The sequence below is a fragment of the Leptinotarsa decemlineata genome, unplaced genomic scaffold (genome assembly GCF_025532065.1).
Source record: "Leptinotarsa decemlineata unplaced genomic scaffold, Ldec_3_MD MMD2_tig00000882_RagTag_RagTag, whole genome shotgun sequence".
Lineage (NCBI taxonomy): Eukaryota > Metazoa > Arthropoda > Insecta > Coleoptera > Chrysomelidae > Leptinotarsa > Leptinotarsa decemlineata.
Window position 1 is genome coordinate 16,448,618 of NW_027412556.1, and position 19,806 is coordinate 16,468,423.

At 35.2% G+C, this 19,806-nt stretch overlaps 1 protein-coding gene across 2 annotated transcripts in view; it reads right to left on the bottom strand.

Annotated features, from left to right (window-relative positions):
- if (integrin subunit alpha inflated) overlaps nucleotides 1-19,806 on the bottom strand; it is a 288,652-nt gene that overhangs the window by 17,073 nt on the left and 251,773 nt on the right. For both annotated transcript variants that reach the window (XM_074175145.1, XM_074175144.1), the window contains 7 exons: nucleotides 17,645-17,963; nucleotides 10,944-11,187; nucleotides 9,760-9,926; nucleotides 9,558-9,706; nucleotides 6,930-7,144; nucleotides 6,644-6,869; nucleotides 2,572-2,741 (listed from right to left, as the gene is read on the bottom strand). In XM_074175145.1, coding sequence (XP_074031246.1) covers nucleotides 2,572-2,741; nucleotides 6,644-6,869; nucleotides 6,930-7,144; nucleotides 9,558-9,706; nucleotides 9,760-9,926; nucleotides 10,944-11,187; nucleotides 17,645-17,963 — 1,490 coding nt within the window. The remainder of the gene's footprint in view (nucleotides 1-2,571; nucleotides 2,742-6,643; nucleotides 6,870-6,929; nucleotides 7,145-9,557; nucleotides 9,707-9,759; nucleotides 9,927-10,943; nucleotides 11,188-17,644; nucleotides 17,964-19,806) is intronic.

A 19,806-nucleotide genomic window follows, 5' to 3' on the forward strand; every position in this document is an offset into this window, starting at 1 on the left:
CCGCAAACACTAGAACTGCAACACTTCAGGAAATGCAGTCTAGTTCATGTACTGAAGACCCCAACTTGATTGGTGGAACACACGTCGAGAAGGCAATTCCGTTATTTGGGAGAAGTGTTTGTTTCGGGTTTACAATGGATAGTTCAAACATGTTCCATTATCTGCCATTTGCTGATTTTCCTTATTGGATGTTTTTATTGTACTCTCAAATGAAATAGTTACTTGGTGGAATCACTTGGTATTCATTAAAAGGTGTTTTACTAGTCCTTGTCTGAATTCGGTGGCTTGATTTTTGTCAGAACTGATTGGAATAGCTTTTCTTCTATGTAGGGCCCCTGTTGTCTTCTTGTGGTTCACTATTCTGTTAAAGATCTTTCCTGATGAGGCTCAATTTTTTGCTAAGACTTCCTCCCTTAATGTTAGTGAGACCTAATGTTGATCAATTGGATCGAGTGGTAGATTGATGGTTCTTGTATTTAAATAATATCCCATGCGAGTTGCTTCCCCGTTTACAAATATTTCCTAATTGTTGTCGGTCCTCTTCACCATTACGTCTAGAAATAGTAAGTTATGGTGGGTTTTTTCAACATTGTTTATGGCGTCATACGCCATTGAGGTTTTGAAAAAAGTGTTCGGTTCCGTATCTCCCTAGTTCCACACTATGGAGGTGTCGCGACTGTATCTCAATCAGACTCAAAGCTTTTTGGTAGGTTCTTCAAAAATCAACGTTTCAAATCAATCCAGTATGTATTGGCTATAGCTGGTGAAGGTGGTGATTCTATCGATAATGGCTCGTCTTATGTGAAGAATTCGTCCTCAACTGGATGTGAACATTACCATTTGAACGATTGTCATTCAATGAGCGTGCAGTTGAAAACCTTTTCTGACGGTATTCAAATAACAGTCAGTTGTAAGAGTCAATGGACAGTTCACAAAACCGCAATACATATTTCACCATACAATACTTTCCGTTCATACCCTTGAACGGAACAGACATGAAACGCCTGAAGAAGCTATTGCATAGTGAACACGCCCGAAGAAGCGAACTGTCCAGTGAACATCTCACAATAAGGTGATATTTGGAATGTCTGAGGAAGGTATTGTAAAGTCAACTCACCTGAGGAAGCTTTTGTATAGTCAAACATGTGTTGAGGTTTTGAGAACAGTCCAGTGAATATCTCACAATGAAGTAATACATGAAACGCCTGGAGAAGCTATTGCATAGTGAACACGCCTGAGGAAGCTTATATAAAGAGAGGCACGTGTTGCGATTTTGTGAACATTTCACTATGAAGTGTTACATGAAACACCTGAAGAATTAAGCTATTGCATAGTGGACATGGCGGAGAAAGGTAAAATATAATGAAACACGTGTTGTGGTTTTGTGAACATTTCACAATAAAAAGTTACATGAAACGCCTGAAGAATCTATTGCATAGTGAAACGCCCGAGGAAGCTTATGTATGGCGAAACACTTGTTGCGTTTTCGTGAACTGTCCAGTGAACGTCTCACAATGAAATGTTATATGGAATGTCTGAGGTGAACACACCTGAGGAAGCTATTGCATAGTGAACCACATGTTACGGTGTTGTGAACTGTCAAGTGAACATCTCACAATGAAGTAATACATAAAACGCCTGGACAGGTATTGCATAGTGAACATGCCCGAGTAAGCTAATGTGAAGAGTTTCACGTGTTGCGGTTTGGTGAACCTTTCACCATAAAGTATTACATGAAATGCCTGAAGAACCTATTGCATAGTGAACACGCCCGAAGAAGCTAATATGTAAGAAACAAGTGTTGTGGTTTTGTGAACTGTCCAGTGAACGTCTCACAATGAAATGTTACATGGTAGGTCTGAGGAAGGTATTGTATAGTCAACACACCTGAGGAAGCTATTGTATAGTGAAACACGTGTTACGGTTTTGTGAACTGTCAAGTGAATATCTCACAATGAAGTAATATATGAAACACCTGGAGAAGCTATTGCATAGTGAACACGCCAGAGGAAGCTAATGTAAAGAGAGACACGTGTTGCGGTTTTGTGAACATTCCACAATGAAGTGTTACATGAAATGCTTGAAGAAGCTATTTCATGGTGAATACGCTCGAGAAAGCTAATATATAATGAAATACGTGTTGGTTGTTTTGTGAACTGTTCAGTGAACATCTAATTCTATCACATATGTTTGGAGGTCTTTGGATTGAACTGGTAGAGTATAACAACACTTCGTTTCCTTTTCCTGAAAGTGATGGGTTCTGATCACAGCCAAAGTATGTTCGGTATTTTCGATTGTGGGATATATATTTTTCCAAAACTATTGAAATATATCAAGGTTTTTGTTGTTTGACATTAATTTGTTCTGAAATGTATCCCATTATTAATGACATATCCCTTGATGAAGAAAATGAATTCAACCATTACTGTAATATCTTCATCTGCTATTTGGAGAAAGAGAGGCGAGAAAAGACATATGACTAGTGATCAGGAATCTTGCATTTGGTTTTAGTTTGATAGTCAATGTCAATAAGTCAGGCAACCTGTTTGAATATTTTCTGAATAATCTTACCCTCTTAGATCAAGCGAAGCATCTATCCAAATCGAAATAGAGATATGCTGATGATTATCATCTCTTCTATCTTTTTCTTCTGGATTTGTACTATTAACATAGGCATCAAATTCGTAGGTATCCGGCATTCCCTCTTTGTAGTATGGCTGCAATAAAACTTTGAACGATGCCTGAAAATAATAATTTTTGTGATAATACTGTCTGCTTCATCATTTTTGTTGTGAGTAGGTATATATATATATATATATATATATATATATATATATATATATATATATATATATATATATATATATATATATTCGGTTCAATTTGTGAGGCTGCAGTCATTGTTGATAATTTTCTTTCTAGATCTGCTTGTTCTTTGTTCAGTTTGGATATATCACAAATAGTAATTTGAATTTCTAAATTAAGAATTATCTTTCTCAACTTTGATTTAAAATTATTAATTTGACGTCCTGTTCCTCCTTCTTGATGATTCATTAAGTTGATGATGTTGTGAATTCCATTGGGAATATGGTTGGGAAATAAACTTATTTGTCTGCACTTCAAAATGAATTTTTTTCTATTCTGTTGCCAATTCGATGTTATCATTTGTTATCACAAATTGAACCGATTTAAAGTTCATCCAGTCACTAATTCTTTTGCTATATATATATATACCTATATATACAGGGTGTAACTGAATAAGTGTAAAACATTTGAGGAGGTGATTCCTCATCGAAAAAAAGATAAGATTTTTCATATAAATAAACTTCATTGGAGCATCCCTTGTTAAGATACAGCCCTTTAAAGGGGGTACATAAAATTTGTTTAACAATTTTTTTCAGAAGCACTGAAAAAGTTACAATATTGAAATCAACCTGACGTTTTGTACTACCAAAAAGACACTTAGCCAGTAATTTATTTGGTTTACCCCATGGTTGTAAAGGGTGGAAAAAGCAACCCCTAAAATTTATTTCCAATGTAACTTTCTGTCCTATTATTTGTTCACCACCTAAAAATGTATTTGCGATAGCCTGTTTCATTATAAACAAAAAATGTCTTCTGGGTTTTTTGTCCAAAATAAACCAGTTCGCAGCAAAACACTATTTTACGAACAACTACAGAGATACATCGTCATAAATGCGAACTGGATTTATTGTTATTTTGTAGTTTGTACCTGCATTAAACGATTAAAGGGTAATAAACGAAACTAATTTATAATTAACAAAACACCCAACATGTAGAAATCATAGTAAATGTTCAATATGTCTACCTTCAGACATTACGCATGCGTCTAGACGCGGCGCATTGAGCCACGTATTCGCTCAAATATTCCTGGAGTCTCTCTGATTACCCTGCACCCATCGATGATGCGGTTTCTCAAGTCCTCTACATCGCGAACAGTAGTACGATAAACCAAATGCTGTAAATGGCCCCAAATAGAGAAATCGAGAGGATTGAGATCCGAGGATCGAGCGGGCCAGTTCTGTGGTCCTCCTCGACCTATCCACTGATTTGTATATGTTTCAGTTAAATGCTGGCGTGCTACTTGACTAAAATAAGCGTGAGACCCATCATGCATGAAAAACAAATCCTTTCTGACACCCAAAGGAACTTCCTCCAGCTGTACTGGATGCACTTCTCTTAAAAATTGAACGTATGCCTCATCAATCAATCGAGCCACACGTTACGAGAAAACTGTTCTAGATGGTTAGTTTCGACAATAGCGTGAGGGTTTTCATCAGCCCATATGTGGTAATTATGAAAATTATTAATCTTGTCCCGAGAAAAACTACATTCGTCTGTGAATTCTATCGTATTCAGAAAGTCATAATTTTTTCTAATCATTTCCAGCATCCAATTGCAAAATTCAAGACGGTTCGGAAAGTCTCTCGGTAACAATGCCTGTACTCGTTGCAGATGATAAGGATATAAGAGTTGTTCCTTAAAAATTCGAAATACCATCATATGATCGACATCGATCTACTGAAATTATTACATTTCGAAGTCTTTCACGTGTGATGGAATGTGGCTCCTCTACGATAACAGGAGTGTGGTAGGACACTGATGAGCCACCCAAGCACTTCCCAAAGGCAAAAACTCACCAAAAAAAAAACATGATTACTGTATGGTGGTCAGCGGTTGTTGTGTTTCACTATAATTTTCGGCAACCGGCTCTGCTTTGAGTCTCATTCCAAGAAAATCGACGAAATATACCGAAAACTGCGTCAGCAGCAGCCAACACTAGTAACAGAGCAGCACTGGTCGACAGAAAAGGTCCGATCCTGCTCTACGACAACGTCTGTCCATACGTTTCACAAATCACCGTCCTAAAATTAAACGATTTTTCTTCCCAAAAAACTACAATGGTTTTACAGGGAATTATTTATACAAGAAATTTTCATATATATATATATATATATATATATATATATATATATATAAATAGAGATTTTATCGAGTGTGCATGATATGAATCTTTGTGTCCACAAATTGTTTTATATATATATATATATATATATATATATATATATATATATATATATATATATATATATATATATATATATATATATATATATATATATTAATATACAACTTCGAAGGGAGCTTTTTCAGAATGGACATAATTATTATAAAAAACAAACGAATATGATTATGTAAATCAATAGTCCTTCAATGGTATTTTCTGTATTGGAAAATTATTCAACGTCATTTGGTAATTAATTATATGGAATTATTCCTTCGTAAAATACAGATTTTCTGGAAAATGCAAATCACAAAACATCAAAATGAAATAGGTATTTCGGAACAAACTCATTGATTTTCTCGAGATTTTCTTGTCCAAAATAATTCTCCAAAATAATCTCCAGAAAATCAATGAGTTTGGTTCAAAATACCTATTTAAAATTGATGTTTTGTGATTTGATATTATTGAATATTGAGTTCTTGTTACAATAATACTGTATAATTTTGAGTAATTTTCGGTGTTAACAAAAAATAACTTTGCACCAAAAACTTTGAAACTTATTTTACTCTTCAAAAAAATTGACCGTGGTTAACACCATAGTTGTGGAATTTGTGATATTGCCGGCTTTTAAAATAAACCGTCGTATACAGGATGCTGTCTATTCATCGTTTAAGCAATTTTACCCCATTTAAAAAAATGGGTATAGAATAAAACTTCACTTAAATGGCAATGACTTCATCTAAATGTATTTTTTAATGCTGAACAACTTTTCTAAATGATATTTCCCGAGTTTTTTCAAAATAAGAGTACTTTACTAAAAGTACTTTACTCCTGTCTCAAAATCAAATATTTGAAGGCTCCTCGTATATTACGTGTGTTTTGCTGTATTTTGTTGGTACATTTATAGTTTTAGGAGATGCACAAACTTTTATCAGGAATAACTTTTTGTCGAAAAACTCTCAATAAATAAGTTTCCCATATGGTGCATACTTTGGGGATGACAATGTATAGAATCCCAATGACTGAAGCTAGCTTTTTTCGAATGACATCAATCTGGATATTCCACAAAAGGGATTCATGTATTTGTGAACCTGAAAACTGAACGCTAGCGGACCTTTCAATTCTGTTGTGACCTAATACGTCTAAGTCCTGCTTCACCCACTATACTCTCCAGACCTCTTGCCAACCGACTACCATTTTTGCAAGCACTTCGATAATTTTCAGGATCAGGCAAAAACGGCCTTCGTCGACTCCATAGTTATGAAGTTATGCTCCGCTTGCGAAAGCAATACGAAGAAAACGTCCGGTATTGTGGAAAAACAATACATGCATCACGATAATGCACCTGCTCACTCGTCATTGTTTGTTAGTAATGTTTTGGCAAAAAACACCACGGTAATCATGCCTCAGCTTCCGTTTTCACCACATTTGGCCCCCTGCGACTTTTCCTGTTCCCAATACTGATGAGATTGGGGAGATAAAACCCGAATTGCTGAGGAAGCCCCAGGATATACCAGAAAGGGCATCTCAGAACTGCTTCGAGAGGAAATATTTTGAAAAAGCAAAATAGAAATTCAACGAATTGATATTTTTTTTTTAAATTAAAGTGATACTTACAATCCGTCCAGCTGGCAAAGGATTGCCAATATCGCAAATAATAGTTCTATTTTCATTGCTACACAATATTCCAGGTACGTTGGCCTTAGTATCGATTTTCTTGTAATATATTCCTTCTGGATACTTCAACTCAAAGGTCGTTTCGAATGCGTCCTCGCCGAAATTGGAGACAATAACATCAAATTCTAAGTTTCTCTTGGAACCAAGGAGATATTTTTCCACATTCCTTAAAAACGAAAACGGTTTTTAGTGATACAGGGGTCGTATAGATTCAAAAGTATCTTACGATGTGACATTGACGTGAAGATTTGGCACGCATATGTTATCAGCTCCACAATTTTTCTGTACGACAATTGAATCGTGCATCGAGGGGGGATTGTTCAAATCCAATACTGGTTTCAGTTGCGACTGAGGGTTTCGTATATAATTTGTAGATGTGTCGTCCAACATGAAAAACCTTATTTCCGCTTCTAAAGGAGTCAACTTGTCTTTGATTTCACTCTGAAAATGAAGAAGAAACATTTTTCAAACCAATATTTTCCTGTTGTAAAAATATATTTGAGAGATTAGAAAAGCAAAGCAAAAATCATAGTTCCAAAGTGACTACAGTAATAGATAATGTCGAATGAATTTTTCAATTTTTTTCAAAATTATTAAAAGAATGTTTCATATTTCTGTAGTTTCATATTTATTGAATAAGTTCATCATTATTAATGACCTATTAATATTAGTCCATCAATTACAAAGTTTTTGGAAAAAAAATATGCACAAATGAATACTGAATTATTTAGGCAACTTGAATATTTTAACTGATTGCTAGGTTTAATTCAGGTGTCGTTATTGGACTTGTTCTGTGTCTGAATACACATGGTAAATGTGTGGTGGTTTCGAAAGTTTCAGATTACTCCAAAACCTTCGAAACTAATAATCATGAGATTCTCTGAAGCAATGTATCATACTACGAATTATCACAAATCTTATTCAACAGGTAGACCATAAATTGTTCATATCAATCAAACAAAAATGATATTTGGTGATTAGATTAGAAGTTCACCACAGAGATAGGAAGAAACAATAAATTATATTTCCTTGATGTACTGGTTAGGAATACGTCTAATGGAGGAATTCGATACAATTCAGCAAAACCAACCCATACAAATAGATAGATGAGTTGGAAAACCATCTCATCTAAAACCAAAGCACATGCAAACACACCATCCCATAACAGAAATCAGTGTGCCTTCAATCTGTTTTAAAAAAAATCTGTTTTTCCGTTAATCAGACCGAGATACATCACATCTCCTATAAATATCTTACCAACTAACCAGAACGCTTCACAAAAGCAGCCTCGAGGAACTCAACACCGAAGACCAATCTGCATGAAAAAATGCGGATAGTATTGAGGAAAGGACAAAGGACAGAGTGTCGTCTATAGCGTTCAAGACGAAGTAATTTTCGACTCTTTCGAAATACAATGTGGGGAGAATGATGTTTCCTTTACTTACCAACTGGAAAACATCAAGCAACAGGTCACACAGGCGGTGCGCAGAATCAGACGACAGTAAAGTACAATGTTCAGCCACTAAACCCCACATCCATGAAAGAAGTCAGAGACAACATCACAAGTTTCGCTACCCGGAAAGCCCCAGGCCAGGACCAGATCCCAGGAAGGGGAAGAACATCATCAACGTCACACTCGGACTGCAATACTTCCCGTATCCCTTCAAAGGGAATATGGTCATCATGATCGCCGAACACAACAAGCCCTACGTTCTCCGTCCATCATCGGCCGATAAGCTTGACCCAGCGATGAGTAGGGTGACGGAGTGCGTCATCTTGGAAAGATTCAAGGACCAGAAAAGAACTCAACGATATTGTAAGTTCTAAGAGTGCTAAAGATTTTAACTTGACCAAAGGATACTAAAGAGGCGTTTAATAGAGTTTGGCACGTCCAACTAGTATCTAAAATGGCAAATTTTGGTTACATGGGATTAATGGTAAGACAAATCGTTTTTTTTTAGATCCACCAGTTAGTAGCTTGTCGCAGGATACTTATAACAACTAGCAGATCAGACGAGTAGGCCAATCTCTAGAAAATTAGTATCAACTTCGACAAGAGTTGAACAGATGAACGAAGCGACATTCCTGGAGATCCCTCTCTACGAAAAATAATATTCAGGTCCCATATTACACAGATACTGGGGCTGGCGAAACCTTTTAAACACAACCTATTTTCCATTATTGAACGCATAAGTAACATGGACTCCCAAGTGAAACTACTGATAATCAAGACAATCCCACTCCCCATCATCCTGTAAGTCTTCACTGAATGGGGACAATGTGCAGAAGCATACAGACTCCAGATCCCAAAGTTCATGGACGTCTGTTTTCGGATGACCGTCAACGCTCCCTGTGTATATATTTTTTCAATGACAAAACACAAGCACTACAGAAAAACCTTAAGGCGCTCTCACACATACACACAGGGACCACCATGCAAATACCACATACAGTAGATCAAGTGAACAAACGGAGCGTACAGAATATATATAAAGTTAGTATAGCTACCAAGGGCTGTCTATCAACGATACGAGGTAAGACATCAATCTCGCTGAAGTGAAAAGCTGCAGGTTGATGACCGTTCCGAAGTGAGCGGGGGTGGAGGGATAGAATTTTAGCTGATGCACAAATCGACTGTGCGGGGAAGATTCTAACTCAGGGTCGCACTTAACGCTGCTAGAGGCATGAAGGAAGACTTCAGTTTCAAGTTAAGTTACCAAACATATCACATGAGGCCTTGGTGTTTCAAGTTGAATTACCAAACAGATTACAAGAGATCTTGGTGAAACATTGTTATAATCTCGAAGACGAACGAATGAGCTTTTTAAAATCAATAAGAAAACTATTATCTTACTTTAACATAAACTCTCTCAGTTTTGCAATTGTCCCTATTATCTTTATATAACAGCATCGTGTCATTGAATGTATGGGTACCACGGGTCAGGAACCCCATCCTTGGTGCACTGGGTTTTTTGTTATCTAGGATGTATTGTACAGTGAGATCTGAAATGAATTTATTTATAGCATGTATAGCAAAAGCATAAACAACAACCTACAGAGTTGGTCGGGAATTCCTTTTCCACTATACCTTATACAGAATTCAATATCGGTACAAGTACCTTCCAGTCCATTTGGTAGCTTGCAGTTCTTCTTTTTGATGTCTATTTGTTTATTGGGTGTTTCAAATTTTACGGAACCATCTATCAAAACTACTGGTCTTGATCTAAAACATAATTCATGAAAACATAAAAAAAATCATGGAAGAGAATACTTTTTCGAATTGTCGTAATTCTTAACAATAAATAGGTACTGTACTAAAATTGTGACAATCATTAAGTTCTGCAAAATAGTGAATGTGCCAAAAATAATCTCCCAAAGCAAAGGATAGAATAGTAATGTTTATTTTATTTGTTGAATGGGCAAATATTTTCAAAATTCTACCCTGAGATGTATATACAGTGTGACCCATTTTTAATGGAAACAACCCCCTAAAATTTGAAGTTGTAAACCGATTTCAATATTTTTTTTTTGAAATGTCAAGTACTAAAAGGTCTACCTTGGGACAAAATTTGAAATGTTTATTAAAGTTTCAGGGCATACTACGATATTTTTTCTTAGTCGAAAATCGGGATTTTTTATTAGCGATTTTTTTATTGAAAAAAATTGACCAAAATATTATGAAAAAATATTCATTATTAACACAGTTATAACACAGTTTATTCCAATGATTGTTCAAAATATTCAACTTTTCACTTCCTGACAATAATGAAGTCTGTTTATTAATTAATTTTTTACTTTATGAAATATTTATGAGATAATTTCATCTAAACATCTCTTTTTTTATCCGGGAGTTCTAGAAAAGACTGTGGTTATGTGCACACTTTAGTTTTCACGTATTTCCTCAAAAATTGTCTCATATTAGGTGATCTAGCAGGCCATTCCAATCGGTTGACCAGTGAAATAAGTGCAACTGAAGTGGTCGAGCGTAATAATTATCTATTAGGAAGCCATAGACATAATACTGGTCACAGCGATTGAATGCCTAATAATAACAATACTATGGATTGAAGGAATATCAACAAATATAACCAACAGAATTATTGAACTCTTTCTTACAGAAAAAAAAAAATATTAGAATATCAATAATATCCAAAGTACGCTTCGAAAAACATAATAAAAGCTTTAACATTGAAAACAATTGTTAATAAATATCGAAATTGAATTCTACATTGAAATTTACCTGAAAAAGAATGCGGTTTCAGAAAGATAAGCTCCCACAGCCATGTCTGGATACTCATTACCATCTAAATCCATTCCTCCTGTCAATGAAAATCCGAATGTAGTAAGGCTACCTATAGTACTTTGAATTTCCTCAGCGAAGATAACCTGGCCGTGTTTTTCTCTGATTCCGTTTTTTGATCCATAATAGATGTAAACTGCTCCGCGGCCGTGAGGACCATCATATGGGGCACCAACTGCAAAATCTTCAAGAAGAGGGAGAGTTACTTTGTATTATAGTATATAAAGATCATGGAAATACAAATTACTTTTCTATTATGTTGGTTTGAAATGTCACTTCAAATAATAATGAAAAAAATGACTGTCAACGCCAAATTGGATCTCATGGTTGCCGGAAATGAACAGAATGAATAAAAAAACGAAGAAAACAAACGAAACTTCATTTTAGGAGTTGGCTTGTTATTTATCACTTTGATAACCGTCATATGACTGACGAGGTTGGAAATGGATTCGAAGGAATTCAAATTACAAAAACTTTAGTGTAGTTACCAGAACTGTTACATGGGGTCTTTCATTAATAATAATAATAATAATAATAATAATAATAATAATAGCCTTTATTGTCCAACAGTTTCCCATTTACAGGACAATATTAAAGAATAACAAAACATAAAATGGTGTGTATGAGTAAATTAATAATAATATTTAGTAGATTAAACAATAATTAAAATAACATATCAAAAATTAACGAAATATCGATATAACAATGCTGTTTAATTTTTCATCACCGAAATGAGTTCCTTGATGGAACACGAATGAATGTCAATTCGATTGCTAATTTTATTGAATTCACTACACATTATATAAAGTGGAGATTTCAATTGCATATTTGTTCTTATTCTTGGAAGTTTGAAAGTTGCATGATTTCGAGAAAAATATGAAGGAACATTGATATTAATCAGGCTGAGCAGACTGGGAGAGTCAATAAGGCCATTCAAGATTTTATACAAAAATATAACAAATGCACAATTTCTTCTGCACTCTAAGCTGTCAATATTGACCCTCATGCATAATTCCTCATTGTTTGTTCCCCTTTCAGGATATGTACTATCTATTTTGAAGATGAGAAATTTCAAAAATCTTTTTTGAACGCCCTCAATGGCTGCTTTATGACACTCGTAAAAAGGGGACCAGACAATACTAGCATATTCAAGTTTTGATCGTACATTAGAAAAATACAGTAGTTTCAATGCTGTGATGTTGGTGAAATTTCTACAATTTCTCATTATGAAACCGTATGTCTTCAGTGCTTGGGAGACTTTTAAGGTTGTGTTTTCTATGAAATTCAACTCTTTGTCAAAAATAACACCTAAATCCTTGATTTTCGTACATCGTTCCAGTTGAGTATTCTCAACCTTGTAAGAATAGTGTATTGATGTAATTTTTCTAGTATAACTCAGAACTTTGCATTTTCTAACGTTAAGATATAACTTGTTAATATTGTACCAATTTTGAATATAATCCAGTTGTTTCTGCAGATTTAAGCAGTCATTCGTATCATTCACAATAGAAAAAATCTTCAAATCATCAGCAAAGCACAACCTTTCACATATTAAATTGTTACATAGATCATCCACAAATATTAAAAATAGAAGTGGTCCCAAATTTGATCCTTGAGGAACGCCAGATGATGCAAGGTAAATGTCGGAATTGAATCTGTTATATGAAACATACTGCTTTCTGTTTGATAAATAAGATTCTATAAAATCTCTTGCATTTTCAGTAAAGCCAATTGCACTCAATTTATTTAATAGAATGGTGTGATCCACTCTGTCGAATGCTTTTGCAAAATCTATATAGATGACATCTACTTGACTATGGTCAACTAACGCCTCTGCGATATATTGAGTGATAAATATCAGATTTGACACTGTTGAGCGATTATTGACAAATCCATGCTGATTTTGAGATATCATATTTCGGATACAGGAATATATACGATTATACAAAATGATTTCAAAACCTTTTGCAAAGTTACAGAGCAATGAAATACCTCTGTAGTTTTCGATTTTATCTTTATCGCCATTCTTGAATATCGGGCAAACTTTAGCCTCTTTCCACCTTTCAGGAAATGTTTTCGTTTTTAAACATAAATTAAAGATCTTAGTTAAAACAACAGTGAGACAACCAGAACAGTCCCTGATGAAGAAAGAAGGTATGTTATCTGGACCAGATGTCATTAAGCGCTTCCTATCTTTAAATTTGAATAAAACAAAATGTGTGTGACATATCACCGATATTTTCTTATTCGTTTGAAATACCTATTGATGCCATATGTGTGGAATATAACAACGTTCAAATGTCCGCCACGCTGGGTGAAGCGCATACGAAATGTTCAATTTTCAATGACTCTGGCGCATAAATCAGGCTGAATTTGAACGATGTTATCTTTGAGAAGCGCTGTGTTTTGTCACTTATTCGCATACACCTGCGACGTGGAGGTCACATCACCTCCACGTCGACGGATATGATCATGCTCTCAAATCGCTAGCGCAGAATATCCGATCTGATATGAGCTGTGTGGCATGTAGCAATGTAGCAGAATCCTATTGAAACGACATGTCGTTGGTGTCCAGATCATTCAATTCAGGCCAAAAGAAGTTGGTAATCATCCACCTATGACAATGATGGCGTGGCCGACGTCGTTCTCAAAGAAAAATGAACCAATGATGTTGTCAGTTAAAAATTTACACAAAACGGTTTTTTTTGGAATGCATTGGACGCTCTTGGATTTCATATGGATCGGTATCGTCCCAAATTCGACAATTTTGCTTGTTCATGTACCCATTCATTCAGAAATGGGCCTCACCGCTGAAGATGATTTTCTGCTACAGAGCCCATTCGGAGAACATACGTCGTTGTATATGGTCGTTCACCTTCAGTTCCTAGGTCAGTTGAAATTTATACGGATGCAGGTCCAGGTCATGACTCAAAATCCGCCAAGTTGTGGTCTGCGAAAGGCCAAGTTCTTGTGAGCGACGCGGTGATGTTTTCGACAGATCTTGCATTTTGTTGTTGAATGCTATATCAGTGTACATGGTGATTCGGCAAAACAGACTGAATAAGAGGTTGAAGGAAGAGGTTAAAATTTCATATTCTATATAGCCATTTGGCAAGAGCGACTCCAATGAAATGATTCGCTTGGTGCATTTTTTTTTGGTGGCAAAAACATTTCGAAGATTGAAATCTACAAAGTTTTGTATTTTCATTTTAATTCGTCAATTGATTCTTCTTAATCAATTGCTGATGATTTCAAAATTATTGGAAGACGGTTTCAAATTATTGTTGAACTTTAATGAACTGAAATGAGAAACCTATTCACTAGGAAAAATAAACAAGATTTTTCAAAATTTGTCTGACTTTTCATCGAGTAACGGATCAGCCCATTCATAATTTGAATAAAAATACATATATATTATAATGTAAATATTTGAAAGTGAAATGTTCAAACATTTCAATTGTATATGAATAAATTAACATAGTGTTATTATGTACAACAAGTTTCTTTGATTAAATTCCCAATGGCACGCCACTGCAGGTAATAAAACGATCCAAACGCTCTTAAAATCTTTTGTTTGCGATACAAAAATGGGGTGGACCCTGTAAAGTATTATAAACCCACCTATACCAGTTGTGGCAAATCTTGGGAAAATCACAAAAATTTGTTTGAGTACCCTGTTTATGTTCTGCATTCATAATGAGCACTCATTAATTCTTATTATTAGTGAACAGGGTATATGCAGTCATTGCAACAAAAAAAACAGAGGTACCTCGTAGTTACAGGGGGCAAACAATTTATGAACAAACCAAAACATCTTCAAAAGAATATGATGAACATAAAAAAAACATGTACCAAAAGAGTATTTTTGAAATTGGTGTCATCAAATTTTAGGAGAAAAACGTCATAAATCTGTGTGGTTGCAGTATTTTGGACGGTCTCTGAACAACAAAAAAAGGTAAAGAATACACTTATTATACTGAGATTGATTAATATCCAAAAGGTCCTTCTTTCTGTGTCATACATATCCGCGATATCAACAAAAATATCTATTTCACTGTCTCTACAATGGTTTGGTTTATTTTTTCGTTAGGAAAAAATGTACACGTGAAAATTATTTTACAAAGCACAACAGTTGGAACATATTTGTCAATAACTATGGTAATATCGTGTCAGAGCCATGGAATTACGACTGTAAACCAAACTAATAATTTTTTCGGAAATTTCCTCATTTCATTATATGTATATTGATTAAGGTTGCAGAAGAAAATTGTTTTGTTCAGGGTGGCTCAAAAAAGTGTGGCATATCAAAGTTGTGTTTTTTCAAATGAAATCCCTGTATAATGATACACTTTTGAATAGGTCAGAAAAAAAATATGATTTCATAGAAGGTACCATGTACCTAACTATAACTATATTCGTAACTAATGTTGTTACTGCGGTTTCGTACTATACACGTCCTGATAGTTACAAAAAGTGGTGAAAAAACATAGAAAGTTTTATTCCTTATTTTTCATGATGATATCCTACCACGTAGTAACGGCTACATCAATTTATTATAATTGGAAACTAAATAACATAGAAATGTACAGAAATCACACTTTCGAATTCTGACCAAGCATTAAAGAAATTTTTTGCTACTGATTTCGATAAAACCCGTTTCTCAATATCATACAAAATGTTCAAAGATCATTGTCACTGTTTTATAATTTTGGACGAAGATAACTTTGTTATTTCAAATATACCCGAGTAGAGAGGACTGGATTCTCCGGGAGAAGGGAATATTGAAAGCAGATAGTTGTTGGTTCACAGATGGATCAAAAATACCTTCCGGTTCCGGTGTTTTCAGTCTCAGACCCAGGACAGAGTTATCTACTTGCCTAGGAACCTATGCGACTCTAGTTCAAGCGGAAATTCAATCTACCGAATTATGTGAAGGAGAGATTGAAGGAATCCAACCTCATACACTAGTCAATAAAAATATTCTCGGACAGTCAAGCGGCGTTGGAAGCTCTTGGCTCCTACCGAGTAACGTCTAAATTGGTAGCAAATTGCGATAGGAAGACTTAACATATAAATTAAAGTGTGGAACGTGCCCTAAGGTATATATTGGTCAAACTGGCAGGACATTTAGGAATCGAATCCAGGAACATCATAAGAGCTATGTAAACAAGAAAACAAATTCAACGTATTCAAATCATCTTCTAGAAGAAAATCACATCTTTAATGAAGAATTCGAAATTTTGCACATTGAAAATAAAGGTTTCAAACTGAATCATTTAGAAGCAATGGAAATTAATAAACTTAAAAATTCAAATATTCTAATGAATGACCAATTAGATTTGAATAGATCACCATTATTGAACTTGTTTTCTTAAAAACCCATAAAGAATTATTATTGATGTAGATGGTAGGCAATTTGCTTTAGGTAAGCATAATCGAGCAGGTATGTGATGTAGAGATTCAGGTAATTTCTTACAGGTAGTCTCGATTGTGGTTACCTGTAGTATATAAATATGAATGTAAGGACGCTTGGATGTATTAATCATTTGAAAAAGCTAATGTTTTAGCGAAACATGTTATGATTATTTTCAATAAAGTTAGTGGAGATCAAATCGTTTAAGTGTAGTTTGTGAAATTACTATGGATCTTCATCAAGTAACGGCCGAATCAATCAGAAAACTTAACATATTAACTCTGGTCTGTATTCCTGGCCATGGCAATGAGGCTGCTGACTCCCTTGCCAAGGAGGGTGCTGCAAGCAGCTTCATCGGACCAGAACGTGTCGTTGGCATCGCTTTAGGCTTTGCCAAACAAAAATTGAACACCTGAATGGCAAGAAGCTGTATGGATTTCTCGCAGAATCTTCCAGGATTAGAAGGCGTTTACTCACTCCAAGGCGTTTATTCACCCTTCGAAGCTTGATACCAAATAGTTGTTGGACTACAGTAGGGATGAACTACAGGCCTTCTTACAAGTCACTGTCATTTGAATCATCATATGCAGAGACTCGGACTATCGGAAGATAACTATCACCAGTGGTGACGCCAATGTATATGAGGGATACAAACATGATGTAAATGATATGGTGATTGAAATTTTAAAAAATGGTAATTATAGGCCACAATTAAAGTGATTCAGATTCAAACATGTGAGTTGGTGTGGCCGGGTACTCGTTGACACTAAAAAAACGGTGTGTTGTTAGGAAATTTTTGGTAAACCTGTTGAAACTACATATAGGTATATCTTTAACAGTGCGATTTATCATAAATATTAACATTGAGTGTATTGATCGAGGATCTGTGTAGGTTCAGCATGCGTGGTCTTAAGAGATTAGCACCTCTAGCGTTCATGAACCTGTGAATTGGTCAGATATCCGTTTTTGTGGTTATGCATTTCAAATAGAGATTGATAGATAAAGATACAGCGTACAGTCATTATGAAAAGGGGTCGGCTGGTATATCTGAAACTGGCATTTGAAATTATTCTAATAGCTCGCTTTTGTAGTAAGAATATTTTCTTAGCATTGGGGCAATTTACACAAAGTAAAGTTCCGTAGCTAACAAGTGAATGAAAAAAAAGCATATGAGGTGATGTTCAAACTGTCGTTGACAAGAGTCAATAAATAAATTGAAACTATTTACCATCATATCCGTCTTGATTCATATCTCCTAGTGAGGCTAACGACAGTCCAAATCTCCCCTTGGAGTTCATTCCATCGATGAAGTGATGCGAGGTGAAACTTTTTTCGGAACTGTTTGTCTGGTAGAAGACGTAAACTCTTCCAACGTCATATTTCCCTTCGGTGTTGGGTTCTGTGTGCATCGGAGCTCCCACGATGAGATCTAAGTTCTTATCGCCGTCAATGTCGGCAGCTGCCAGGGCATATCCGAAATATGATCCTATTTGTTTGCTGATTGTTATATTTTTGAAGTTTTTCAAATCCCACGTGAAGAGCAGAACCTTAAGAAAAATTATGGTATGACACTGATACGTTGAAAAATGCAGTTTTAGACATTCAAACAAATCATCACGTTACTATTCATATGAATCAATTAGATCAATATACCACTGAAAACGTTTTGCCGAAATGGATATCCAATCAAATGAATGCATCTTGGATAGCATAATATTATTTTTGGTTACGCTTTTCAACCACTCAACCAAGATTAGATATCATCGTTTGGAAAACATATTGATGCCATTATGTGTGGAATATAACATCTTTAAATGTCTGCCACGGCTTCTCTGGATAGAGCGCATCCGAAACGTCCAATTTTCCATGACTCTGGTGAATAAATTAGGCTGAATTTGACCGATGACATGGGTTATATTGGCTTTGAGGGCCGCTGTGGTTTATGACTTATTCGCATACACTTGCGACTTAAGAAAACCCCACAAGAAAATGTCTAACGGGGTCAAATTGCACGATCTCGGTGGCCAGTTCACATCATCTCCACGTGAGATGACCATGCCTTCAAATCGCAGGTGCAGACTATCAAATATGGCATAAGCTGTGTGGTATGAAGCGCCGTTCTTTTGAAACCACATGTCGTTGGTGTCAAGATCATCTAATTCAGACCAAAAGAAGTTCGTAATCATCGACCTACAGTGCTCGCCGTTGACAGTGATGGCCTGGCCAACGGCGGTCTCAAAGAAATATGGATCGATGGCGCCGCCAGCTCAAAATCCACACCAAACTGTGCCTTTTTGGGATGCATTGGACGTTCTTGGATCTCATGTGGTTTGACATCGTCCCAAATTCGACAATTTCGTTTGTTCGCGTACCTATTCATTCAGAAATGGGCCTCATCGCTGAAATCATATTTCGAAATCATATTAGACAATGGAAGTCAGAGGTTAAGTGGTAGAACAAACCTGTAGTGTTCCACACTGCAATTTTAAACTTCGCCTTTTGGTTGTTATATCCTATTATCCTAATATCATTATATTTTTATGAATATTTTGTTTTCAGAAAAAACAGTTTGTGAACTCACCATGTACCTAAATCTTAACTTTTTTTTTTGGCAGCATGTGAATTAATTTTCCTATGCAAATTAGGTTAAAAAGGGACTAACTTAAAACTAATTTTTTGTCACAGTTCCTTCTGTATGAAGGGATCATTCTAATAAAGTAACCATAACATTTTTTAGAAACAATTGTGAACTGATGAATCTAATAAAATATGAATTGAAACGGTAGATTTTTAGGAGAGAAAAGTTTGAGATTTTGTATAATTCAATGTACTCATAAAAGTAGTTGTTTGGAAAGTATTTTTTCTGTCGTGTTATTCAATGTTTGAATGAAAGTAGTTGTTTCGAGATGACTTTTTTATCCAGTTTGTGTCTGAAAGGTTACTTCTCTACATTATCGACACAACTTTGTATAGAGTTAGTTCATTTTGAAATTGCTTTCTTTCTTTCTTTGGAAGATTTTCACATTTTTTTGCATAAAGATGGAGAAGTAGTAAGCAGAAACCTTATTTTTTTCCAAAAATCAATGTCTCTTGAAAATTTACCGCTTTCAATTTGAACACGTTTTCTATGACTGGGATTAAATCAAATGGGCATATGAATGTCATTACGTATTGTCATCGAAGACATGAGTAGATTCACCTCATTCGTGATATTTAGTAGTAATTTCACAAATCGATTGATTGTTTCATCTTGTAATGTCATCTGTCAAATAATGTGATTGTGGAAAATTTACATTCACATATTAAAAAATATTATCTTTGGCGGGAAAGTTCTCGAAATTTTCGACCTTTTTGCTCCCAATAGTTGTGCATATTATTGGTTGAATACCC